At 35.7% G+C, this 26,883-nt stretch overlaps 11 protein-coding genes across 11 annotated transcripts; 4 read left to right on the top strand and 7 right to left on the bottom strand.

Annotated features, from left to right (window-relative positions):
- Window positions 1-217: 217 nt before the first annotated feature.
- L201_007600 (uncharacterized protein) lies at window positions 218-2,274 on the top strand (the record flags this gene model as incomplete). Its single annotated transcript, XM_066223306.1, has 9 exons — window positions 218-392; window positions 452-490; window positions 592-727; window positions 795-1,025; window positions 1,082-1,168; window positions 1,224-1,295; window positions 1,339-1,400; window positions 1,466-1,536; window positions 1,597-2,274. The coding sequence occupies 9 exons, from the start codon at window positions 218-220 to the stop codon at window positions 2,272-2,274; spliced, it is 1,551 nt and encodes a 516-aa protein (XP_066079403.1).
- A 928-nt stretch (window positions 2,275-3,202) lies between these two features.
- L201_007599 (uncharacterized protein) lies at window positions 3,203-4,818 on the bottom strand (the record flags this gene model as incomplete). Its single annotated transcript, XM_066223305.1, has 4 exons — window positions 3,203-3,214; window positions 3,317-3,824; window positions 3,997-4,221; window positions 4,349-4,818. The coding sequence occupies 4 exons, from the start codon at window positions 4,816-4,818 to the stop codon at window positions 3,203-3,205; spliced, it is 1,215 nt and encodes a 404-aa protein (XP_066079402.1).
- A 682-nt stretch (window positions 4,819-5,500) lies between these two features.
- Window positions 5,501-7,822, bottom strand: L201_007598 (uncharacterized protein; the record flags this gene model as incomplete). Its single annotated transcript, XM_066223304.1, has 6 exons — window positions 5,501-5,836; window positions 5,945-6,482; window positions 6,560-6,649; window positions 6,709-6,859; window positions 6,935-7,376; window positions 7,502-7,822. The coding sequence occupies 6 exons, from the start codon at window positions 7,820-7,822 to the stop codon at window positions 5,501-5,503; spliced, it is 1,878 nt and encodes a 625-aa protein (XP_066079401.1).
- Window positions 7,823-8,490: 668 nt separating this feature from the next.
- L201_007597 (uncharacterized protein) lies at window positions 8,491-10,465 on the bottom strand (the record flags this gene model as incomplete). The annotated part of the gene is made up of 7 exons (XM_066223303.1): window positions 8,491-8,571; window positions 8,658-8,764; window positions 8,882-9,188; window positions 9,312-9,568; window positions 9,677-9,755; window positions 9,884-10,036; window positions 10,241-10,465. The coding sequence occupies 7 exons, from the start codon at window positions 10,463-10,465 to the stop codon at window positions 8,491-8,493; spliced, it is 1,209 nt and encodes a 402-aa protein (XP_066079400.1).
- A 430-nt stretch (window positions 10,466-10,895) lies between these two features.
- On the top strand, window positions 10,896-12,736 carry L201_007596 (uncharacterized protein; the record flags this gene model as incomplete). The annotated part of the gene is made up of 2 exons (XM_066223302.1): window positions 10,896-11,105; window positions 11,180-12,736. The coding sequence occupies 2 exons, from the start codon at window positions 10,896-10,898 to the stop codon at window positions 12,734-12,736; spliced, it is 1,767 nt and encodes a 588-aa protein (XP_066079399.1).
- Window positions 12,737-13,267: 531 nt separating this feature from the next.
- L201_007595 (uncharacterized protein) lies at window positions 13,268-15,980 on the bottom strand (the record flags this gene model as incomplete). The annotated part of the gene is made up of 7 exons (XM_066223301.1): window positions 13,268-13,924; window positions 14,024-14,100; window positions 14,182-14,221; window positions 14,297-14,620; window positions 14,728-14,862; window positions 15,007-15,766; window positions 15,886-15,980. 7 exons carry the CDS (start codon window positions 15,978-15,980, stop codon window positions 13,268-13,270), a joined length of 2,088 nt encoding a protein of 695 aa, XP_066079398.1.
- Window positions 15,981-16,494: 514 nt separating this feature from the next.
- L201_007594 (uncharacterized protein) lies at window positions 16,495-17,948 on the bottom strand (the record flags this gene model as incomplete). The annotated part of the gene is made up of 4 exons (XM_066223300.1): window positions 16,495-17,112; window positions 17,204-17,533; window positions 17,629-17,696; window positions 17,891-17,948. 4 exons carry the CDS (start codon window positions 17,946-17,948, stop codon window positions 16,495-16,497), a joined length of 1,074 nt encoding a protein of 357 aa, XP_066079397.1.
- Window positions 17,949-18,315: 367 nt separating this feature from the next.
- Window positions 18,316-19,691, top strand: L201_007593 (uncharacterized protein; the record flags this gene model as incomplete). The annotated part of the gene is made up of 6 exons (XM_066223299.1): window positions 18,316-18,348; window positions 18,446-18,469; window positions 18,637-18,785; window positions 19,200-19,290; window positions 19,414-19,467; window positions 19,662-19,691. 6 exons carry the CDS (start codon window positions 18,316-18,318, stop codon window positions 19,689-19,691), a joined length of 381 nt encoding a protein of 126 aa, XP_066079396.1.
- A 587-nt stretch (window positions 19,692-20,278) lies between these two features.
- L201_007592 (uncharacterized protein) lies at window positions 20,279-21,181 on the bottom strand (the record flags this gene model as incomplete). Its single annotated transcript, XM_066223298.1, has 2 exons — window positions 20,279-20,465; window positions 20,802-21,181. The coding sequence occupies 2 exons, from the start codon at window positions 21,179-21,181 to the stop codon at window positions 20,279-20,281; spliced, it is 567 nt and encodes a 188-aa protein (XP_066079395.1).
- Window positions 21,182-22,047: 866 nt separating this feature from the next.
- L201_007591 (uncharacterized protein) lies at window positions 22,048-24,282 on the top strand (the record flags this gene model as incomplete). Its single annotated transcript, XM_066223297.1, has 8 exons — window positions 22,048-22,209; window positions 22,401-22,621; window positions 22,809-22,916; window positions 22,985-23,042; window positions 23,130-23,245; window positions 23,333-23,396; window positions 23,511-23,626; window positions 23,748-24,282. 8 exons carry the CDS (start codon window positions 22,048-22,050, stop codon window positions 24,280-24,282), a joined length of 1,380 nt encoding a protein of 459 aa, XP_066079394.1.
- Window positions 24,283-25,339: 1,057 nt separating this feature from the next.
- On the bottom strand, window positions 25,340-26,646 carry L201_007590 (uncharacterized protein; the record flags this gene model as incomplete). Its single annotated transcript, XM_066223296.1, has 8 exons — window positions 25,340-25,373; window positions 25,491-25,629; window positions 25,753-25,762; window positions 25,860-25,934; window positions 26,018-26,030; window positions 26,133-26,332; window positions 26,403-26,423; window positions 26,530-26,646. 8 exons carry the CDS (start codon window positions 26,644-26,646, stop codon window positions 25,340-25,342), a joined length of 609 nt encoding a protein of 202 aa, XP_066079393.1.
- Between the last annotated feature and the right edge of the window lie 237 nt (window positions 26,647-26,883).

The raw sequence follows: 26,883 nt of genomic DNA, 5'->3' as shown, positions 1-26,883 counted from the left end.
TTCTTCTTCTCTTCTTACTTTACTTTATTACTCAACATTCGACTTTCTAATTGCTGTTCAATTTGCCCTTTCACCCTTTGTGAAAAGGTCGAAAGACTCATAGAAGAGTTGAATATACATTGTGTGTAGTAATTTCCTGTATAATAAAACCAAATTTCCTTCTCTCCCCTTCAACCTGTATAACCTCAGGTGAACTGTATAATACACGTTATACAAGATGTCTTCCAATACAAACAACGATACACCTCTACCTTCTCCTCTTCCCCGTTCCTCTCCTACCTCATCCGATAAAAGACCTGCATCAGATGGTGTTGATGATGAAGTCAAGAATGAAGATGATACACCTAAAGTACCTAACAATGAGTTAAGAATATATGGTCTTAATCCTGCTGGTAAGCTGCTTCCCTAAGTTATTGCTCCACCGTACAGCTGACTATTATACGACTTACAGTCACAGCGGAAAACCTCATCAATTTCTTCTCTTCTACAAGTAAGCTATCTTCCCCTTTGCTCAAGTTACCTCTTTGATTAATGCATACTCCCTTCGCGTTCCACTTCTGTGGTTTACTAATATTGATAGCCCTTTCGCAGCTCGAGTGTTAGGTGTATTGCTTCATCCACAATCAACATCGACTACCACCCTTCAATGGGCTCAGCTTTGGGTAGGCTCACAAGCAGAAGTGGAACGATGCTTGGAGCTCAAACAACATTTAGCACCTAGCGGAATGTAAGTAATGCCATCATAGCGTTATAGTCTTCAAATTGAGCAATATAGCTTATACAGATCAACCTAGCACAATGTCCAAAGCACCTTCTACTACTGCTCCTCCTACAAACCATGGTCTTTTGACTCCCGAAATTAGCAGCACAAATCTTGCTATCGATATCAGAGCACCTCCAACTCCTCCTTCATTGTCAAAAAGTCTACGACCTGATATATCTGGTTTGGGTTATCGACATATCGATCCTCAAGGTCCTCTCCCTAGGAACCTCTACGTCATGGGTTTACCGCTTGATCTGACTCAGTATGTGTAGCATCTCTTCGATCTCATGTGTGAGACCGACTGATTGTTATTCCCAGAATGCAATTCAAAACACTGTTTTCGCAATACGGTATGGTTGAACATTCGACTTTGCTCTCCCAGCTTGATGGAATGGGTAGGAGAAGGTGAGCTGCTTTTATCTGAGCCTCCGTGGCGCAGGCAGCTAACCCTCGATGTCAGAGGGTTCATCCTCATGTCAACTCACAGGGAGGCTACTGAAGCCATGCATAATATGAACGGGACATGGCTTGAGTAAGTGATGGTAACGAAAGTTAGAACTAATTAACTCTCCTAGAGGAATCAAGATAGACGTTTCTTGGGCCCTCGTGCAAAGGGATTCAAAGAATTTCGGTTCGAGTGAGTTGAGCCTTGTACAACACAGTACTGATTAACAGATTCACTTGGTGCTTTACCCGATCGAGTTATTCATCCTCCTTCACAACCATCTCGACGAGAGCTATCCGAGGACTGTGCTGTGCTTGTGGAGAATTTGGTAAGCTTTCCGTACAACAACGTTCTCCTGCTGTTCTGACTTACTGATCCTCCGTGCTAGGATCCAATATACTTCCCCAATGCTGGTGCGGTCAGAGAGATTTTCAGTACCTTCGGTCCGGTTGTTCGAGTCACCATTGTTTCCGTCACACCATTTCAAGCGGTAGTCAACTTCGAACATGAAGTTTCTGCCACAGCTTTACTCAACGCGAATGGCTTATCCCTGGGTGGAAGACCGGTTCATACACGCCGATATGCAAGACCTTCTCTTGGTGATTCGACAAACAACTCTTCCAACCGACAAATGTCCTCTCCCATTCGACTTACTTTCGATCCATTCGGTTCCGAGATCGGTGATCAGCTCTCTCGATTACAATTCCCCGGATCATCAGACTCTTCGATGTCAACTTCGCTTAATGCCAACTCTGCACCCTTCATCCCCATCCCTTACCATAATGCTAGGTGGTTATCCAGCGATAATCGCGGAAGGTATCCATCACAGTCGGATAATACGATTGATCGCTATGGTGAATCTCCGGATAGTACCGCTCTTAGCAACTGTAATTCAGAAAGTACAGTCAACTCCAGCTCCGATAACATGAACAGCAGAAACATTAGCGTCAAGCGAGTGAACGAGAATACAAATATGACGGTCGGTCAAAACGCCAAAGCCTGGCCATTACCTTCGGAGGCTGTAGCAACGTCTAGTAAATCAAGGTGGACCAGTGCTCCAAGATAGAATGAAATGTGTGAGTGTGCTATTATGCGGCATGGTCACTATCAGATCCCTGCAGAAGAACTGATTTTAGAAGTCCTGTGTAGATCACAGATGGAACTCCTTGCTTGATCCTTGGTGTTCCCCCTCGAACTTGCCTCATTCTCTTGGGCTGCTAGGATAGCTTATTCTTCGCCTGATAAAGAATCGCAACCCTTCATTAACCCTTCTCTACCTTTCCCCGGGCATCCCACCAACACGCAACTCAATCCATTGTGATTCAATACATCAACGTCAGTAAATATACCAAGCATCTGTGGATATCTTTCCAATGAAGACACCTCTTTTCAATTTTCCGTCAACAATCTGCATCGCTTTCTTTCCAATAATTTCTGGACGAGACACCCATATTTCGATTTAGACTTCTACTTTGCCTCTGTCCCATGTTATGATTACCTTTACTTCTGTACATAATTGCTTTCATATCATCATTCCCGCCCTTTCTGCTTTTTGTGCAATAGCTTCTTCACTACTTTCGCCTGCGCGAGTTATTCCTACTTCCATCCTTTCATTTGTTCTTTTTCAATGATACCCATGCACGTATACCACATGTCAATTTATACTGTGTAAAATATTACAGTGTCCGATAATCAGTTGTAGTCATCTCGAAATGGGGGCAAGTGGTTTCATCATGCATCTGTCATAGCCATGTCTTTTTTTGTTGCATTTCAATCCATTCATAGAGAATTGCTAGGTTTTCGTCTTAACGTGGATCAGGCTAATAATGTTATTATTATGCATTTATCGTACAATCATTAAGCTGCGTTTCGAATTGACGGCTTGTCAAGTATCTAAGGGGGTGATTCTATGCCAAGGGATATTGTTCTTTAGTATTGTTGAGTAAACATCCCTTCGACAGAATATGTGATGAATTTAATGTTACAAAGTACGATTATCGTCCAAACTGTGGAAAGAAGGAACGTAATCAGTGCTCAAGTTTAATTGGTAGAGAATAATACATTTTTGCAAAAGAGGATAATATCATATATAATTGGATGGTACTTACCAATCTTTCACTAACCCAACCTGACCAACCATTTTTATTTTGATCATCTTGATCATCCCAATTATATTCATTCTGATTGCTGTTATTGGAGGATTGAACGAGTTTTTTGGTTGATGATACGGGAGGTTGTTTTTGTTTTACTATAGATTGATTTTGTATTTTTAATGGTGTACCTGCTGTACTTTCTCTATTATTGTTTGATATTTGTTGTTGTTGTTGTTGTTGTTGTTGAAAACCATTTGATGATTGATCATTTTTAACTTTAAATCCTAACATATATTTACCATTTAAGATATCACCATGTCTTCTTAATGCATAACTTGCTGAAACAGGATTATGATATGATACAATAAACCAATTTGAACCTTCTGGACCTTTTTTATATGATTCTATTGATCCAAATTGCATTAAATATTCTTTTAAATCAGCTAAAATTTCTAATGGAGGTCCGAATACATGTAAAGATGTTGTTGAGGAAGATGGAATTAAGGTTGATGGTTGAGGTAATCTATAATAAAATAATCATTTAATTGGGGATCAGTTTTAACTCTGCATTATTTTGGGTTGACATCTTTTACTTTTAAATTATACCACAAGATGATAATCTCAAAGTAACAATGGAAGTTTGAAAATTGATCGTTTCATTCTTAAGTATGAACAGATGTAAAACAATAACTCACTCGTTAGATTGTGAACTTTCATTATTCCTAATCTGTGATTGTGACTGTTGTTGATTACTGTTATTATTGTTATTACCACTAATTGAATCTCTCAAACTTGCTGTAGGTGGCATATCTTCATCAATCATCATACCGCCTCCATTGTTCCCACCTCCGAAAACAGATGAATTACCAAGTTGAGAATTTTGATGTAATAATGATCTCCTATGATGTCTTGGCGAGTCTCTATCGTACGTCAAGGGGAAAATTATATTAGCTTTTTAAAATCATATCGATCCCATCATTTGTGTATTCAGTAGGGATTCATTCAATTGACACTGTAAAATAAGATTTATTTATTTCTGAGACTAACCTTTCTGGTCTATCTCTATTATTAGTTGAAACACCTGGACTTCTTCTTCCTGTGTTACTATCATTTGGACTACCTATATTTGTTGAATTATTATGATTATTATTATTGTTATTTGTTGAAGAAGTACCAAAACCAAATCCACCACCACCAATAGATTGTGAATTTCCTCCTCCTCCTCCTCCACCAGAGTTTGATTGAGGTGAAGATCCTAAAGCTAATTTACCTGCAGGAGAATTTGCAAATGAAGGTAAAAATTTAATTGAATCTACCATTTTTAAATCTTCTGAATCTAATTCATCTCCACCAGCAGATATATATCTGTTATTGTAATTTCTACTTGATCCATTTAATGAAGATTGTGAATGGAAATTTGGTCTTTGTGGTGTATGAAATTGGTGTTGATGTTGTTGTTGATATTGTGAAGAAGAATTAGAATTTGATTGAGAGGATGTCCACCAATCGTTTGACATTTTTGCTTTATAGGTTTATTTGATTTTTGGCTTTGGTGTTAATGATGGAAAGAATCTGTATTGATGAATATCACAGTAAGTTGTGATTGATTATGCTTATGCTTGTGTTTGATGATGTAGCTGTATAGAAAGTTAAAAGCAAATATTCAACCTTACCTTGCTGTTGTCGATTATCGTTCCTTCGCGTCGTAAAAATGGCAAGCAAGTTGTTAAAGTTGATAATGACGAGAGATGAACGGAATCAAATATGATATTAGGATTATTCCTATTCTCGCACTTTCACAGACTGAAACCTCGCATTACGATTTCCGATAGCTGTAAATACGAATTTTGTAAGTCCTTGTTGATCTCGAGAATAGAACGGTACAATTGATCAAGGTGATGAAGATTAGAAGAAGCATTTCGTCACGTCATATCATGCATCGTTTCGTAACAACTATTAGAAGGGTGATTAGGCTTTTTGACTACAACTGGAAATTGGAAAGAATAGGTGAAACCGTGAATACAAAATGAATATACAGAAAATGTCGAGAATCGTACAAAACTGCGTTAGGCATCTACAATCGTGATGAATGTTGAAGATCTGTCAAAGGGAAGATTACGAAAGCCATAATCGAGAGTATCAATTGCCTTCTGGGTTTACAGAATGAGTGCTTATATCTGCTTGATCTTGATTGAACAGCTAAACATCTGTTGACTGCCCTCGATCACCTGATGGTCCAGGACTTCTAGTGACAAGTGGAGTTCTTTCTCCCTGTGAACTTCCATCAGACGTTTCATCCAATCTCAATCGATTATTATTTCTTCCTACACCAAATCGAATTTCATTTCCATAACCATATAATCGTTCTCTTGCTGATCTGATAAAACTTGTCCAAGATCTCTGTCCTCCTCCTTCTGGTAATCCATCAATCGATAAACCATTCGAGGTGTTAGGGGGATTTGATACTGGCGTAATCGTCGATCCTTTTATATTAGCCCCTGAAGGTAATGTAACATCTGCTCTACATGTTGGACACTATTATGAGGTGAAAATTAGCTTTGACTTTCACTTCAGTATTCTGTTCTTCAATAAACACAGCGGGGAAATGATTCGAATAAAACCATAAATCAAATCCAAACTCACCAATTTTCTCCATTTCATCAACCATTCATCACATTCTTCTTTATGGAAAACATGACCACAAGGTAATATTCTGACTATATCACCTCTTTGGAAATTATCCATACAAATTGCACATTCATCTTTTGAAAAGTATTGTCTTTTCACTTGTTTTTTAGTATTTTCCACTGCTATCTTCAATTTGTTAGGTATAGATAATTCATTATTATCATTGTTGTTATCCAGAGGATTAGTCATTTCAATTGATACTGCAGGTGGAGTTCTGACCTCCGAAGCTGAAATTGGAGGTGGCGGAGGAGTTGATAAAGGTAATGATGACGATGATGCAATGGGACGTTCTTCATCGTTTTCACTAGCATGTGTCTTATTGATGAGGATAGGATGATCAATGTTATTTGTTGGTGAGGAGGATCGAGATGGATGAGAATGGATCGATAATTCAGGAGAAGAATCATCTTTTTCCCAAACTATATCGGGTGTCCATACTCTTTCAGGCAGAGACAATACGATCATAGGTGGAGCTCTATCCTTTTCTCGTTGTCTACGTGAATTTGTAATGAGATCAGTTCTGTTGTAGTGAACGTTGTTGAATGAGTTGAAACCACAGCTGATGCTTACCTTGCGAGTCTAAACCGATGTATGGCGATGGTACACAGTAAGAATAGAGTGGGCATCAACAAAGCGAAAGAGAGGAGACTGGTGAGAGCCCTTCAAGAGATCGAGTGATTTAGCGTTCGGGTGATAGTATAAACAGATTGAAAGCTTACCCCGTATCGTCAGAACCTTGACTGATGTCAATCCATAAACCTTCGTTTTCTTGTCTACCGGATGAAGTTCCATTTGCCAGTAGATCTCTTAATGTCAAATAAGAAGCTCTTGAAACGAAGACTGATGGTATAGAAATTGAATCTGTATCTTCTGTCAATGGGGAAGGGAGTGTCACCAATCAGTATAACGGTGTAGAACAACAACATATACGGTGAGACCACTGACCAGGACTAAACATTGTGATCAAACTCTGTCTTTTCCGACCTTCTTCGTCAGATTCATTAGGATGTAAAGGTGAATCACCAACAATAACAGCATTTAAACCTTTATCTTGTGCAGATCTAACTTTAGTAGCAAAATCACATCCACCTCTTTCAATTAAACCTATCTTTGTAAATTCATTCTTTGGTGGTGGTCTAGGTAATCCAATAGGTTTTAAACATCCTAATTTCTCATTGTTCCATATGGCTTGCGTTTGATCTTTTTCTTCGTGATTCTTGTTATCATGATAATCCAATTCTTCGGATGATGATGATATTAATTTTTCGAAAGAAATCAAAAATCCTGATAAAGGTAATTGAGCGTCCTTTGATAATTGAGATATATCTGGAAAAGATGCTGGTCGGTGGGGTAATGATATATTATGACGCTCTGATACAGGTGGTAGCTAAATCATAAAATGGTAATTATCAATATTTTGAGATTCTAGATGTTGATTCACACCACGACACAAACAGAGTCTCTAAATCATCACTATTAAGATAGAGGGGAAGGAACCAAAAAAAAACTCACATGAACAACAACTTCACCTTCACCACTCATACTTAATAATTTAGATAACCAACCTTGATTATTCTCTTTTAATAATATACCTGATTGATTAGGATGAGGAGGTAGATGTAAAGGTACTTGACCAACTAAATCAAATCCAAGTGAATCTAAATTCGAACCCAAATCGAAATAATCACCATCGTCATTATCATTATCATTATTTTGAATATCTTCTTGATTATTATGATTATTGATAAATGGAGTATTTTCTAATTCTTCATTTTTTGCTGATCCATCAAGTTCAATAGTATTAGAAGGTATACTTAAACTTCCAACTAACATAGTTGAAAATAGTAAAACCCATAATCGGGTTATTGGATGTAATCGGGATAACATCCCTAAAGAAATAAATCACCTTTTCTATACCTCACTCCTCGATTGTGATTAAGAAGAGCGAGATTGAAGCAAAGACAGTTTGATCCTAATTTTCGTGAACGATCGCTGTTATCAAGTATCCAATGCTACTTGCTAGTGATTATAGTATCTTCTGAAGATGTGTAAATATGAATTACAAGTCAGATATCAAAAGACAGAAAACAAAATACAAAATGATCACACAATTAATACATTAATACTCGTCACTCGGCACATTCAATACGCGGTTATAATTATTCACTTTATTTGTCTGATTCACGCCACCCAAATCGTGATTGAAGAATCGAATATTCTGTGTATGCTCTGTATGCTCTGTATGCTTGGTATACTCTGTATGCTCTTGCTTATATTCTGTTTAAGCATGATTGAGATCACAGTTAATCCCATAAAATGCATATATACATGCTATCTGCCAAAAGTAGAAAAACCCATCCAAATGAAAATGAAATATATCTAGCACCAAGCAGTAGTATTCTATCCTTCCGATACTAACTAATCATACCTGAAGAACATTTATTGTCGGTCTATTTGAAAAGATATCAGCATGATACCTTGACAAATCAACAATATACATGTTACTCACAAAGGTGTCGTTTGAGAACCTTGGCAATGATATCGGTATCTGGGAAAGCCATGTGTTCAAGGGATTCAGAGTACTAAGAATGATAAAATGTGTAAGCGTTAACACATTTATAGTCAAATTAAATCGACTATTGATTGTTATGTTAGAAAATCCACTTACAGGTGTTGGGACATCAGCACCGGTAATTCTTTCAGGTGGAGCATCAAGGTAATCGAAAGCAGGAGATTCGCAAATTTGAGCAATGATTTCAGAACCGACACCGAATGCTATAATGGTTGAATTACGGGATAATTAGTACATTGTACTCATCATAAATTCGATTTGTGTCTTGTTCTAACATTTGTTTTGAATATATATCGTGCGATAAATTATATCAAACTTACCTGGGAAACCACCTTCAACAGTGACTAAATGATTTGTTTTTTTAACAGATTTAATAATAGTATCGATATCTAAAGGTCTAATTGATCTTAAATTAATAACTTCAACTTTAATACCTTCATTTTTTTCTAATAATTCAGCAGCTTCTAAAGAATGTGTAACCATTTTTGAATGTGTTACAATTGTTACATCTGAACCTTCTTTTTCAACTTTTGCTTTACCAATTGGTAATAAGAAATCTTCAGATAATTCTTCTTTTGTTACTGGGAATGATACACCGTAAAGTAATTCATTTTCAAGGAAACATACCTAGACCAGATAAACAGACAAATTAGTCAAAAGAATGATGAATCATGAATTATCATAGATTGTAAGATGATTCGAAATAATGTAATATATACATATATAGAAGATGATGTATTTTCAACTCACTGGGTTAGGATCTCTAATAGCAGCTTTTAATAAACCTCTACAATCTGCTGCAGACCAAGGTGAAATAACTTTTAAACCTGGAACTGAACCATACCATGCACAATAATCTTGTGAATGTTGAGCAGCTACACCTGCAGCAGCACCGTTTGGTCCACGGAAAGTTACTGGACAAGGTACGTTACCACCTGACATGTAATAAGTTTTACCACCAGAGTTCACAATTTGATCGATGGCTTGCATGGCAAAGTTCCATGTCACTAGAGTAGGAGGAGAGGAGCAGAAACACAATGGTTAGCGATGTCAATTTCCGCAGGGAACCACGCTTATGGTTATTGATTGAGTGAACCATTGCAGACGATACTTACTGAATTCACAAACAGGTCGGAGACCAGCTAAAGCAGCACCAACGGCCATACCAGCGAAACCAGATTCGGTGATAGGAGTCTAAATTATGAAACATTTAGTATCAGTATCAAGATGAATATGCGATAATATACACGACATATTGAGATGGGGAATTTCAGAAGGTTTGAAGTGAAAACAGATACAGTATAAACATGAAATCCACTCACATCAATCACTCGATCTTCTCCGAATTTATCCAATAAACCTTTTGTGATTTTATAAGCACCATTATATCTTGCGACTTCTTCACCCATGATGAAAACGGTTTCATCACGGTTCATCTCTTCTTCCATTGCAGAGTTAAGAGCTTCTCTTACGGTCTGATCGTGAGATAGTGATCAACATAATCAGTATCTTCTTCTTCTTTACAGGGTGAATCTGACGAGTGATAGAAATATAAATAGTGAAGTATTCATGTCCACATCAAGTAAGGAATTACTCGATCGTTATATCTCCAATATACACGATAAATACCTCGCTTAATTGTTCCAATTAATCTACAAATAAAAAAACACAAAACATACCATTTGAGTTACACCTTCATCACTACTGGCTAATCTTCTTTGTTCAGCACCAACTAACCATTTAGGTTCAGATCTTAAAACTCTAGCTAAAGGAGTAGTTAATAAAGCATTTCTACCAACTAATTTTGAGGCAGAGGCTGAAGCTGAAGCTGATGATGAAGATAAAGCTCTGATTGAGGATGTAGCTGGTCTAAGGACTTTTGATACAGCTGCTCTTGAAGCCATTTTGAACAGATTTTAAAATGTTCTTTTTTGGTAATTGCAAGAGATCAAGGGAAGAAAGAAGAGATGATGATGATGATATCAATAAGAATAATTGTTATCAAAATAATCAATAATATCAATAGCTGAAAGTTCAAGGTGGGTACGGTGATAGTATAATAATATCAATAATATCCCCATACAACAAAACACCCGAGATTTCAGTTTAACCCGTGTTTCCATACAACATTTTAGCCGTCAATCACCTGAATATCTTTTATTGCTATTTATCTTATTTTATCCCAAAATATATATACAGTATATCTTATCTTTTAGTAGGTCGGTGGAGGTGTTCACTCGATTGTTATATATCTATTACATATATACATATATTGATCTGATGCATCTATATCATACTTGTTTACCGTCCCTAAACAAGACTGTGATATCAAGGATGGCTTTTCCGACTATTCGATCTGCATGTCCAAGGTGTGAACACTTGATCAAGGCCAAATCAAATCGATTGTCGATAATAGGGATAAGGACTTATTCAGTTGGACACCCAGATGATCAAGGTACGACCGAATACCAAGAAGACTTTGGCGACGTTGTGGGAGAATTGAAACGCAGGAGGAGGAAGGCTGATTCAAAGCGAAGGCAATATGTAAGATTTATGATATAGAGCATGGCTGTGATTGTGATCTTAGCATGACTAGCTGACTTGTGTATGCAAACCAGGGAAACACATTCGTTGATCATGTACTAGTGACTGTCAGAGGAGGTAAAGGAGGATCTGGTGCAGCAGCATTACAAGCTACATTGAGAGGAGCGGGACCATTAGCTCCATGTGGTGGGAATGGAGGTAGTGGAGGATCAGTTTATCTAACTACATCACCTTCTTTATCATCTCTGACTACATTGAAGAAACGAGTGATAGGTGGACAAGGATCAAGTGGTTCAGGAGCATTTAAACATGGTAAACGTGGTGAAGATGTTTTGATTACTGTACCAATAGGTACAATAGTGAAAGAAATACGTCGAGAAGGTGAAGAAGAAAGATCAATAAGGGAAGAAGAAGAGCTGGGTTTAAATGAAGATGAAAAAAAGAAAAGGAAATGGCAAAGATGGATTATAACTCATCCATCTACTGGAGGAGAAGTATCAAGAGAAGAATACATTGATGCTGAAAATTTATTAAAAAAAGAAGGTAGATGGAATATAAAAACTCCCAATTTTCAAGAATTACCTCCGATAGAATTAGATTTAGATATCCCTCTAAAAGAACCTATTTTATTAGGTAAAGGTGGTTTAGGTGGTTTAGGTAATCCATTTTTTAATTCACCTAGAATAGCATCAAAAGGTTTTTTACCACCAATACAAACATTTGAATTTGAATTAAAATTATTATCTGATATTGGTTTAGTAGGTTTACCAAATTCAGGTAAATCAACAATATTAAAAAATTTAACAGGTAAAAAAACTGAAATTGCAAATTATCAATTTACAACTTTAAATCCACAAATTGGTGTTGTAAGAGTTTTTGAGGGTGAGAATGACGACGAGCAGTGGGAGGAAGAAAAACTTGGACAAGATGGTCAAATAAATCAAAATGATTTTAAAGGAAATAAAATCATTGAAGAATCATGGATTGAAAGAGAAAAAGAAGATTTATCTAGGTTATTGGGAGGAGAATTTCCTTCATCATCATCGTCGTCGTCCTCATTTGATGATAGTATAAAGCAGAAAGGAAAAGGAAAAGCAAGTAAAGTTGAAAAAATTAGATTTACAATATCAGATAATCCAGGATTATTACCTTTAGCTTCAGAAAATGTTGGATTAGGACATAATTTTTTAAGATCAATTGAAAGATCACCTATATTAATTTATGTTTTAGATTTTCAAAACCAAAATCCTGAAAATGATTTTAAAATTTTAAAAAATGAATTAGAAAATTATAAATCTGGATTAAGTAAAAGAGCAAATATAATTATTTTAAATAAAGCTGATAAAGTTGATGAAAAAATGGCGAAAGAAAAATTAATTAAATTACAACAACAACTACTAGAAGAAGAAGAAAATGAAGAAAATGATAATGACAAACAGAAAATTGATATTATAATTACAAGTGGTAAATATAATTTAGGTATGAAAAATTTAATTAATTTATTAGTTGAAAAAGTTCAATTAGCAAGACAACAACAAGAACAAGAAAAGGTAGAAAAGGAAAAGGAAAGTTCAAAGCTGAATGAAAACGAAAAGAAAATCGGTTCATTTGGATTGAAAAAATTGATTTAACCTTCAAAGCAAGAACAACATAGGTGACTCATGAAGTAAATCTGTTTTTTCTTTTTGAATAAGGAGGAAACAAAAAATATCTGGTTATGATAATTATGTTGTATTAATAAATCGTATTCATACTCATCTTCATATCAATCATCATGGTATTTGCATTACACCTTTTCATACGATACATTCACCATGACACAATGTATCGGAATACAATATATGCATCGCATTTTTTTTTATTTTATTTTTTTCACTGAAGACAGATTACTGACAATTCGGATATCACCCCTATACCTATCTGTACATGCAGGCCTTTCAAAACACTCGATTTTGCTAGATTGCAAACAAGGCCATGTTGATTTTGAAAACAAATTAATGCATACAACGAGGATACCTTAAATGTCCCATTATCTTTTACAAGAAAAGAAAAAACATTTCACGACGCATCTTATAAATAGCTATATTGGCGTACTTTACTATATCTGTTCTCAGAGATTTTAATCGCGAGTCGCAATTCAAAGGAGTCGATCACGACATATGCTATTCCCTTATATTCCTTCCTCGAGAAGCAGAAGTATTTCTCTTTTTTTGTCTTCCATTCTGTTCACGTTCCGAAGTAGCGGCTTCATTACCAATTCTTCTTTCTTCATCATTACCACAATAATTATTATTATCGGTAGTATTAGTATTACTTGGAATACCCATTAAAGTTCTATTACTTGAACTTCTACCTCTAATTCTTAAACTTAACGGACCTTCTCTAGAACCAGAGGAAGAAGGCGGAGTAGTAGCTAATAATAATAAACCAGCTTGACTACCTATACCTAAAGCAGGTGTGAAATCATTTTGTGATCCTATTCTAACCAATCTAACTTTATTATTATTATTGTTGTTGGTTAATGAAGTTGGTGTTGAACCTATACCGGATCCGGTGTTTGAATTATAACGTTGTATAGTAGTTGTAGGTATTAAAGGTGTATTTTTAGGTGAAGTTATTATTAATGGTGTTCTTTCTGTAGATGAAGATATTATAGATGAAGAAGGAGGTAATAATAGATTTAATGAAGCCGATGAAGATGCTCTTTGAGGTTGTGATGGACGTATATTGGAGTATATCGAGTCGGTGTCTTCGTGATCTGATTCGCTATCTGAGGGTGTCGATGTGAGTAAATGAACACCCAGGAAGGTTGTGCCGATCTAAATAACCGTATGATTAATAATCGTTAATACAATTCCAGTGATAGAGATATCAAGTACGAATAATACTTTATGACAAGATCAACTAAAACGACTTACGCCAAAAGCAAAATTAACAAAGTGTGAAAAAGTTACATCCTTGAATTCTTCATACAAAACGGCTGATCCGATTATAGCTACGGTATTGGTTGGTTTGCATATGTCAGCTTAAGCGATCACTAAGCGATTGAATGCCTTAGCTTTAAAGGGAGACTTACCAGCTAAAGAGAAAAAGACAAATTGAGTAGGTATGACTTCCTATAATAACGAAACAAACAAACGATATTAGCTTTTCTTGGAGATTTGACAAGATAGAATGACATCTTAACTCACTTTACTTTGAAATCTCATCAGAGCTCTATTTAACCATCTAACTTGACCTAAACTAGTTAAAATCACAACCGCAACTAAAAACCATGTAATTGTAAAATTAAAAGAATCAAAAAAATTATTTGATAATAATGAACTTAAAGCTTTTGTTGCTAGTACTGTATATCCACCAAATAATGTACATACACCTATATCTACCAATAAATATCGTTGTCCGTATGATGTATTTGATAATACTATTAAACCAATTAATAATGTGAATGTTATTGATGTGTATATTATAAATGGAATTCTTTTTAACGCTGTTATTAATTGTTCTGGGTTAAGCTAAAATATAAATTGAAAATCATCATCGTCAGTAAAGTATCTCTACTATATTTCAATCGAGTATCATTAACTCGATGATAATGAGTATGATATGATAGAATACGTACCCTTGGATTTGATCCATTCGAGCTCCAAACAACAGTAATAGCGCCTAAAATAGCTAAAGCCATACCGAACAATTCACGTTTGTGAAATCTTTCTCTTAAGATCAATGGAGCAAATATACAATTTGCTATTAAAGCCTATGTTTTAGACACATCAAACAGCAGTGACTGGATTAGCTCTACTTTAATATATCTCATATATTCGCTCGTCATATGGTGTGAATAAAGGGTAGTGGTTGACTACTACTATGTAGCCCAAAATGATCAACGGCGATAACTCACAACAGTCCCTAAAGGAGCGACTACACTTGCAGGAGCGAAACCATAACTTAAGAAATTACCACCTTCACCAATCGTGATTAAAATTTGACCTAACCACCATAATTTTGATTTCAAATATTCACCTTCCTTTACTTGACCATTATGTTCGTTTTCAGTTTGATGTTGTTGTTGATGATCATCATCGTTATCATTATGATGGTCATTATTATCGTTATACTCGTTTGGATGATTATTATCCCCTGGATTATGATTATCTTTTGCGTTGTTGTTATAATGTTTACTCGATGTAGGTGAATCCAGATAGATTTGATTATTTGATTGATCTGGAATCTGAAGCTCGAGAGTTCTTGATCCTGACCCTGATCCTGATTCATTGGTATCTGAAACCGAAGAATCCGCATTTTCAGATTTGTTGTGGTCTTGCTGTAGAAGAACAACTGGAACAGCATTTAAAGGTTCCGCTATATTAATTTCTGGGTTTGATCCAACGAGTGAATGAGAAGATGATTGAATACGACGACTACTACTATTTGGACGTGGTGATGGACATGGAGTTTCTTCTTCTGGTATAGGTGAAGGTATGGTTTCATAATTCCCGTTCTGCTTTTGCTTCTGTTTCTGTTTCTGCCTTTTGAAAAGTCTATTATTTAATTCTTCACTCCCTTCTTGTTCTATTTCTTCTATTTCATCATTATCAGTGTGATGTATCTTTTCTTGCGCTGCTTCTTCATTTCGTCTATGAGCAAGTTTTTGTAATGTCCTATTTATCATAGATGGAGAATCATTTGTAAATATGATTTATATAGCTTTATATATGCAGCTTTGTAAACAGTACAGTATGGTGCGTTATCAAGAAGTTTGAACAACAGATCCACTTACAATGCCAAACTTATCAAGATATTTCCACCACAAGCTATTCCAACACCAATCAAAGAACTTGTAGATACAGTCGATATTGGATTCAAGCTAACCATTCTATTTTTATTTTCGCCAGATGAGTAATCTTCCGATTCGTCTGTTGTATAGATATCGAATTATGATTATTTTTTAGGGACGTTGACCATAAGTGTTCAGGATCTGGTCAATTCGACTCGCCTCGCCTTGTATGTCTTGAGCTATCACTTCTTCAAAAGTCCAAGCGAAGAACATGTTCATCTTGTACAACAAAAGAGATGCGAAGTTTAATCAAAAATCAAGTCGAGATGGACGTGATGACGCCAGACCGACGGCGATATCCGCTATCCTAAATGTACTATTATAACGACTATTATTATGTTATATATCTACAGTCAATTGGATTTATTGATTGATATGATATATAGTATGATAGGATGCATAAGATGCACGGTACAACAGTTTGTAGAACATATGAGCTAAAAGAAGGGCCAGCTCTTCCGAGAACACAAAACCCCAGTGTATAAAGATTTCTGGAAGATGACGGATCTCAGAATATCTTCTTGTATGATTGTATTTTTCGATAATCACCAACTATCTTCCACCTCTCTCAGGTCCCATACCTCTATACCCCCCACCCCCACCACCTCCTCCATTCGAAGATCTGTTCTTTCTAGCTTGATCCTCCTTCATCAATCTTTCAGCTTGACTCATGTTTTTCTCTTTTTTACCTGATTCTCCATTACCATCACCATTACTATCAGTAGTGGTTTTCGGTGTTTTGGCAGATTTAAATACGTTCATTGGTGCAGGTCTTTTTAATGGATTTATCGTTATTGGTTTTGCCGATGCTGATGCAGATGCTGTAGTAGAAAATGAACCGAAAGTCGATTTTGGTATTTCCTTTTTCACTTCATCATTATTACCATTAGGAAGAGATTCTACACCACTCTGATTTATAGGTCCTTTCTTCTCATCTTGTGAATTTTCTGAATTTAGATTTCCACTATTCGTGTTTATGTTTATAGTTGAACCTGTGCCAAATAGATTTAAGGTTATCTTTTCACCTTGTTTCTTCTGTAATCCTTTTGAAGCTTCATTATCATCATCATTCGTTTGTTGTAATTTAGCACGTTCAATTTGTTCTTGTAACATTTTCCTTTCACGTTCTTCACCATCCATCGTTGATCTATCTTTCTTCTGTAAAGCTGCCTAATTGATTGAAAAAGACGAAATCAAATACAGGTTGAGATCAGTTATTCTTCTTTCATGATACGTCGCGTTAACTTGACTTTAAACTCACCTGCCTAGCCAGCGTTTCAGGTCTATTATCAATCCAAGTTATCCATAAACCTTTTTCATCTTCATCAACATGAACTAAACCTTGTTTACCTATAGTTTGAATAAAACCTGATAAAGTTACCCAATTAGTTGAATTCATATGAATATGATGTTTATCTTGAATATATTCATTATAAACTACATTTGCTCGAACTCTATTTGTTTGATGTCTAGTTTTTAATAAAGTCATAAATTCATTTTGAAATTGTTTTGAATAATCATTTATAGCTGCTCCTGCTTTAGGTCCTAATAATAAAATTTTACGCATATGAGGTTCAGATTTACAATGTGCCTTTTTTCAAAATATACCATATCGAAATGTCAGCTTTTGATTAATTCGTTCTTATATTACAAATGACTACACAAAAGGAGAATTCGTCAACACACCTGAAATCCATTCTCATCCCTACATTGTTTTTCACATACTTGACAATACCAACGCAGTCTACCGAGACCTATCGATTGTGAATGGTAAGGGAGATATTAGTGACTGTTTCTGCATAATGAGCAATCTCCTAAACCTAGTCTATTCTATACGTTTTATAGAAGAGAAAGATCAGGTAACTGTTTATACTCTTCTCCTTTTGAGATATGGTTCGCATGTTGAAGTTTCGAAATTCATCGTCTAGATTATTGGACTAACGCTCACCTTTAGCTTTGATAGCATTTCCAATAGCTTTTGCTGAACCAGCTTCTGCTTTACCCATCTTCACAGTAAGTTTTTTATCTGTCTAGTCGATGTTCCCGTTACCGTTTAGAAGTAGCAGAAATGATAAATCAGTTCAACTTTTGTCCTTTATAGATGTTATCTGTTTGATTTGGGTGGCAAGAGTGAAATTGAGAAGCGGAACCAAATTGTATTTTCCGACGGAAACCTGCTGTGATACCTTCGTACTTTCAACGCGAATTACTAGAACAGAAAGAAGAGCTTGGACAAAAGGTTATATATTTATATATTCTTAGACTAGATGGTTTGTATTCGTTGATCAACAACTGTACAATTGATTCATTGAATCGACACGAAGGCAAGAAAAAGCGGACGGAGAACATACAAGAAAGAAAATCAAATCAAAGATGTCAGGATTATCAGATGATACATTGAGGAAGGTATGTCATGTCAAAACTCATAACTCTTCTAACCTAATTGTATTATGTCCCCTTTAAACTGGCAGACTGACGTTTATCTATCCGTTTATATCTTTAGATCCTTACACAAATTCAGCAGCAGGTCAGTAGATTTCTACATCCTCTGAAACATGAAAGGTGAAATTACATATATACTGATATGATTCAACGATACTAATAATACACAAATATACAATAATCTTCTTGTATTGATGTAAAATACATATTCAAAAAATTGGACTAAACGAATAATCAATCAAAATGGAATAGGCTATAACTTCACAAAAACAATTATCAATTGTTAAAGCACAAATACAATCAAAGGAGAAAGAAAAGAAAATATTGAATTTAACAGTAAGAGAATTAAATACTGTACCTAAAGATGAAAGTTCAACAATGTATAAAGGTGTTGGTAAAATGTAAGTATTTTCTCAAATCTTCGTTGAAAGCTATTTAGCCTTTTGGAACTCTCAAGTGGAAATGCATGATAAGGAAGGATAATGGATATTATGGGCAAATTTAAAACAGAAACAAGATTGACTTTACTGTAATGGGAGATACGATAATTATCGTTTGGGAGATTTACAGCTGCTGCTCCATAAAACCAAAGAGAGAGAAACAGGGAGGAAGAGAGTACTTTTTCATGTTCACTAGCCTAGGAGAAGATTTTAAAAACATGACGTTATACGATGTCGACAATTAAGAAAAAGCAAATTTGGGAAAGAGGGGGCAATTGATTATGATTTCAGAGTTGCAAAACTATCAACTTATATACACTATACTGATTTCTCACTGATAATTCTCTTTTCCTCTACTTTCATTTTTTTTTTCAGGTTTATAGAACAAGATAGAAAAGAAATAGATACAGAAAATTCAACACAGGAAAAAAGTTTAAATGATGAAATAAGTAATTTGACCAAGAAGGTATGTTTATTTTTACTTGTGATACCTATCGAGTTTGGAACTGTCATCTTGAAATGAGTCATGAAAACATTTGTTGTTATTTTTTATTGATGATTTTGCGATATATCGTATGTATATGTATAGTCAAAATATCTGGAAAAACAATTTGATGAAGCCAATTCTCAATTAAAAGATATTGTAAGTTTATATTCTGAAAATACTTTCCAACCTCAAAAAATCCACCATCACTACATATGTTAAACGCCCTTACATTTTATAATAATAACGTTCTCGACAAATCGCTCAATAACGTCTTTCGTCAATGTTAAAGCGATAGAAACGATAAAAAGAAATCAATCGCTGACGAATTCTTTATACTTGATATCTCACAGTTCCATAGTCAACAACGTCAAGCTGCATAATTGGATTTATAGGTAGATTACTCAATGGGGCTTTTGTAACTCAATGGAGCAACAGATAGTTCCTTATCTATCATATACCTTCTACTTCATGTATTAAGTCCATAATGAACAATGCTTGATGTCCACCTTGGTATGTTCATGCCACGGTATGTCATTCAGTGAAGCACTTGAGCTCTCAAGTGTGTGGTTAATTTCAGGAATTGCTGCGCTATTAGTATGCTTCCAGAGTCTGCTCTCTATTTGTGTTGACAACGTTCTGAAAGATGCACATGATACATGCTTTTATTTCTTCCTCGCAACCCTTTCTACTATGAGATGATGTACAATCGATCTCGTAATCGTATAAACCTTTCCATGCTAATTCTAATTCACCTATACCACTGAACCTGCGATTTTGGATGAAATCATATTAGCTATTGTAAACTCTATGATAATTTGAGAAAGTTAGCTTACCTATTACTTCCTCTTTTTGACGATGTTATCAATATCGAAAACGAATGATTTATCCGATTCTCATGACTATAAATCATTATCAATAAGCAATAAGCAGTGATCAGCATTGTATACTTTCAGATTATGAATAAAACTTAAAACTTACTAGCATTAATCAAATCACCTTTTTCCTCTTTCAAAGCAGCTCTAGCTTTTTCTTCAGTACATCCAGTTTGAGCTACAACGAGATTTACATCTTCTTCTGTAATTTTAACATCACCTGATTCTTCGGTTGATGATGATTTTTCAGCTGGTTTATCTGATTCTTCAAGAGCTGGAGCGCTGTGGGTTTATCAGGAGATATACGAGAGAAAATGATTAAAACAGTCAAATATCGTCAGCTGATGATTCTGTATAATACAATATATATATGATCTAAACCCCCATCCCACCCCAAACTTCCATGGCACTATCCCACCACCCACCCTTCAGTCTAATCTGCCCCCATCCCACCCCTAGCTGCCGCTTGTATATACTATCCCACCCACCCACCCTTCAGTCCAAACTGCCCCCATCCCACCCCTAGCTACCATAGGTAGTATTGGCCCACCCACCCACCCTTTCCAGTCTAAACTGCCCCCATCCCACCCCTAGCTGCCGCTTAGAAAGAATACTCACTCTTGTCCTTCTCCACCCATTAAATCTTCTAAAGATTGTGGTACACCATCTTTAAATCCACCTTGTTCATGTGCTTTTTGTGCAGCTTGTGAAGAAGCTTGTAATTGAGCTTGAGCTTGTAATTGTGCAGCAGAATTTGGATCTTCTAATTTTGCTTCGCCGAATACGATATAACAATCTGATCCAGGTGCTTTATAAACTTCAGGTTGTGCTACAACCATTAAAACACCTTTTGGTCTTCTTAAAGTAACTCTTTGAATACCTTGAACTCTTTTTAATCCTAAACCTTCTAAAGCTTTTCTAGCTTTTCTTTCAGGTCTAGATTGAATATCGATTTGTTGTTCACCATTATCTTCAATAGTTAAATTTTCGATTGACATTTTGAATAGATTGTTTATCTCTTGTCTTTGATTGCTTTATAGTGAATATAGAATATCAAGGAATATATAAGGTGATGATTCCTTTAACGATGTATTGTATCGTGTAGTACAGGTTGAAAGGGTTCAGTGAAGCAGCGGGGCTCTTGAGTGAAAGAGATTATCATCTATATTTATCAAATGTGGCACTTTCAATTTAGGGGCTATTCCATGACGTGGACTTGTTTTACATATATATCTATTTCGGGGGGCGATATCAACAATATCCAAAGTTCAAGTTTACATAAGCGCGTAACCGATAGAGTCTAGACAGTGAATATAACGTAAAAATAAGATTAGTTCGGTCTATCGGAAATGGTGTCACTAATAAATCGTCTCACATCATCGGGGTCTATCCGAGTCGTACAGTATTATGCATGTGGAGATCAGTTATATAACGATAAAAGAATTATGAATTATGATGTACATGACCGAGACAGAGCCAAGAGGTTATATACCTATATACCTATAATAATGAGCACATATACATCGCTAAGTGTCTCGCTGACCGAAGGTCGTTGCTTTCTCAAACTGAAACTATAAGATCATTAAGAATATCGTTCTTCTTCTCTTTTGCCAAGTATTTGATTACTTTATCCTTTCGGCAAAATCACATTTAGAGATAAAGAACGACGTCAATCATCGTTTGCACTATTTTACTGGAATCGCGTTTTATCGAACTAGATTATATTGTTGATTTTAGTTATCTTTGATTTATAATTGAATAGTATATCACTACAGACAGTCTATTCTTCACAGTAGCCTCCTATAAATCTGCTTAGCATTCAGATTGATCTGCATCACTTACAATCACTATACCAAGCCACACAATGTCATCATTCTTCAGTAGATCAAGTAAATCCGCTTCCTCATCCTCATCTTCATTAGCTAAGCAAGCTAAAGAAAATGCTACTTCTGAAATCTTCACTACACCTGGATCTGAAAGTAGTGTAAAGAAGAAGTGGGAATATAATGAAAATCAATTAGCTCAGGTGAGTTGTTAATTTCTACTTTTCTTTGTGGAATCTGCTATATGACATTTAAATGACTGATAAGACGATTCCCGTGCACTCATAGATTGAAGAATTAAAAGCTGTAAGATGTTCCGAACGATATTGGATATTACCAAATAGAGACAATTGAAGAATTTTAAACTTATTAATCCTTATTGTAATTTGTTTAGTACACCAAAACAATAGTTTTACCTGAATCAGATCCATATCATCCATGGGAAATTAGATTTTTGAATGATCCAGGTACACATCCAAGATATATGAGAGCAGCAAAATGGAAGTTAGAAGATGCTAAGAAAAGAATTCAAGGTACTTTAGAATGGAGAAGAGAATTTAAACCTGAATTAATTAGTCCTGATGATGTTGGTGTTGAAGCTGAAACTGGTAAAATGTGAGTAACAGTCTACAACATGATGTGATAAAGGATAAACACCAAAGGTAAATACAAGATACTGTAGCAAGGCCATTCACCTAAACAGCAATAATAGTAGATGAACGGATGTATCATGGAGACGAGCTACATATGTCTAATTAGAAATCGTTTCAGAAAAATGCTAATTTTTGTTGTATTTCGATAGCATCTTAACCGGTTTCGATATCGATGCAAGACCAATTTTGTACATGAGACCAGGTCGTGAAAATACTGAAAGAGGTCCAAGACAAATTAGACATTTGATTTATCATCTGTAAGTCTTTATGATGTTGACAATCACGTGGAGGGGACCAAGTTGATTTGTATTTTGTTGGGTTATAGTGAACGAGCTATTGATTTCATGCCTCCTGGACAGGAACAAGTCGCTATCATCGTTGATGTAAGTCGAATATTTTCTCTAATTTTGCTCGCTATCATCCATATATGTTAAATGATTTTATGCTAACATTCATCTCTGATTCTGCAGTACAAATCAGCTACATCTCAATCAAATCCCTCCATTGCTATTGCCAGACAAGTATTGAGTATTTTACAAAATCATTATGTTGAGAGATTGGGTAGAGGTTTAGTAGTTAACATGCCGTGAGTTTGGCTTCGAGGAGAGTATGTAACTAAAACTAAAGTTCCGCTGACATCGATGCTGAACCTTTTGGATGCGCTCTCATATAGATGGTGGATTAATGCCTTCTTCACTGGTATTACACCTTTCTTGGATCCTATTACCAAAGATAAGGTAGGTCCTCTCAAAATTCCTTGCACCCGTAATGGACTCGCCGTTCTTTCTCTTGGACAATCACAGTATAAGAGGTTAATATCACTGACATACCATATTACCTGATACTTGTAGATCCGATTCAATCCAAAACTTACAGAACTTGTACCTGCTTCTCAATTAGATTCTGAATTTGGTGGTAGTTACGTATTTGAATTTGATCATAAACCATATTGGAAAACCGTTACTGAGTGAGTTAATTGTTACATCATTCACCAACATGCTTCTTGCTCGAGTCCAACGTTGTCAGGACGAAATTCAACGATAACAAGGATGATCGTGGCTAACTCGACTTTTTACCACGACGTTCAGGTTCTGTCATATCGCTCCTGACGGTACAAGAATCAACGATAAAGGAGAGAAAATTTATCCGCCATCAGGAAATGGGATTAAAGCTGCTGTTGAAGGCTTACATCCAGTTGAAGGTGCCGTGGCAAGTGGACAAGTTGAAAAAGTTGACGATGTGGATGCCGTAACCAAAACCCCACCTGGTATAAATACTCCTACTTCTGCTACTCCTGCCGCTACTGCTGCTGCTGCTACAGCTGGTGCTACAGCTAGTGTCGGTGCAGCCGCAGTTGCCTCAACAAAGGAAAACCCCACTGATAATGGTATTGAAGAAAAAGAAGGTAGTGAAAAGACTCTTACTGAAAATCCACAACAAAACGGTACTGCATCAGGTGGAGGAACAGAAGTAGAAAAATTAGAAAATGGTATAAAAAGAATTAGTCTAAATAGAGCTTTAACCACTGCACCTGGTGCTCCAGAAGGTGAAGCAGTATTTGATCATCCTCCAACTGAAAGTGAATTGAGAGAAGTTAGAAAAAGTTTAGAAGATACTGCTTGAAGTTCATCATAGACATATCAGCAAAAATTGGATTTCATCCTAGAATCCACAGTGAAATTATTGGAGCGAAATATACCTAAGCAAGATAAAGATATTAAAGTGCTAAAATTGAATAATAAATAAAGACATTGTAGAATCGTGTACAATGCGTTGAGTGAGAGCTGAATTTGGGATTGAAATTGGGATGGGATATAATGATAACATTTTTGACAATTAGTATTAATTAGATCAAATCCATGTATAATAGTAGATCTTTTATTTTTATCTTTCGTAATTTCATTTATTCATTCGATATCAATGCATTCTTTCCACTACAATGATCGATTGCCTCCTTATACTCCATTTTTGAAAATTTCATACATATATATATCCCATTTTCCCATACCAGCTAGTCAATAATGCCTCCCATGTTCATATATTCAATGCTCCTGTATCTACGTACATAATATACAATACGATGCAGCGATTGTCATACCAAACAAAAATAAGAGACGAAGGAGGAATTCTAGCTACATTGGTATATATATATTTAGATCCTTTCGCAAACTGAAAGCGCAAATTAAATATATATTGAATCTTGTCACATGATTGTAGGCATAATGTGGAATAGGGTCCAATCTTTTGCCAGATTGCCATATGATCGAATCCGATTTATGGGATATCTATCATTTATGTCAAACTGCTATCATTGATTTATGCGTCAAGAAAGCGGCTAAGAGAGTGAGTGTGGTATATTGATGTCTATATGTATGTATGCTATAAAATGTGAATTGATAAATATATTAAACAAACTATACAGTGTTGAATCGGAGAGCTACAGTACGGACTGCCCTTGCGTATTTATTATGTTTGTCAATCTAAATTTACTGTCCCGGGTTATCTGTCCACAACATCTATCCACTTTATTGTCAGGCTCTAATATGATATTTTTACTAATCTCTCTACATCTTCTATTCCTCTATTTTTGTGGTAACTCAGGGTAATAGAGGATGAACAGCTCCTTTTTCATACCTCTCGTTATCGTTTCCATCTCTAAAGTTTCGTAAATTTTCTAAGATTACGATTTTTCACCTTCGTCAGCAGCATCAGCCCTATTTATTGGTTAATCAGATTAAAAAAAAAAGACTTATCAGCTTGATATGTTCATTATCGGGTCTGATAGAGTTCGTAATATCCTTCAAGCTTCTCACTAATGTAATTACACTCACTTGGCATTCAGTAAAGATAAATATAATGTCCATGCTATACCACATGTAGATTGGAAAGGTACACGATATTGAATTGGCATTAATTTGAAATTTATAGTTTGAATTAACGGCCATACTTTCCAATTTGCTATCAAAGCGGCTATAGAGGTTGAAAGTATTTAATGATGTCAGTATCGATCATGGGAATGATCACATGATGATTCCATCAATATTTCCAAAATATTGTAGAAAGGTGTGAACGCGATATGATGTGTCGACTTACGCATATACATCTAAAGACGTTCAATCCATTTCCAATCGGAAGGATAATACGGTTTACATCAGTGTCGAGATCTACTTAGAAAGGGGAAACACCTATAGATAACTTACAGCTGAAAATTTATCCTTAATCTCATCCCAATTTCTGCCTTCCATTACACCCATTGAAGTAATAAATAAGCCCATCTGGACAGGAAGAAGAACGAAAATTAGTATGCGGTATCTTAAATTATAATATGAAACCAATACTGAAAGGAAGAATTACTTACACCAAATGGAGCCCTATCGCATTATAAACAAAACCATGAATTTATCAATTAGCTGAACACATCATACTCAACCTCCTGTCTTCTTTGCGTAAACGATTATTACATTGGAACTTACATGACCAGCTGATCAGCTGCTACTCTTTTTGCTAAACCTAATCCAGCACCAGCTTGACCGATTTTAACTGGGATAGCCTTTTCTAACAATCTCATCCAACGACCTATCAGAGGTCCCATCGCCATACCATATATAGCAAATCTAGCTGTACGTTCTAAATCGTATGATGGTCTTGGCGAGTTTGGCGTAGGTTTATGTAGCTGTACAGCGAGAGAAAGCGTGAGCTAACAAGTAACGAGATTGATGGGCAATGTTGAAAGCCACACTTACTATCATCATTGATGTTTGTGCCTACGCACACCAAAAAGGGTTATCAGTATCATATTCTCTCGTTCAAACAGAATGAAAAGTTACTAGACAGAGAGATTCCGTTTCGGTTGAATGAGCAAGAACTTACCATAGCATCAGCAATAGAATTCAAAACACCATTGGTAATTATTAATGTAGGCATAGGTCTACGATCGAAATTTGAGTTATAGAACCTTGCGAAATTTAGCAAGACTCGAGGTGCCATTTTGAGTGTAGAGTGTGATATCTTTTGATCTATCTATCAAACCAATAATCTAATTTTATCCGGTATCCTTTGTTCCAAGAAGCTAATTGTTATCGATAACTGAATAAAGAGTCGTAATGAAACGACTTATACAGTTTAATCTCAAATACGTTTGTTACTACTTAATCACTTTGACTTGATTCGCCTACTTTTGGTATTAAGTGATCGCGTTGATAACGAATAAAAGTCAAAAATTAT

Source organism: Kwoniella dendrophila, chromosome 11, assembly GCF_036810415.1.
Source record: "Kwoniella dendrophila CBS 6074 chromosome 11, complete sequence".
NCBI lineage: Eukaryota > Fungi > Basidiomycota > Tremellomycetes > Tremellales > Cryptococcaceae > Kwoniella > Kwoniella dendrophila.
This window is presented reverse-complemented; position numbering and strand designations above follow the sequence as displayed.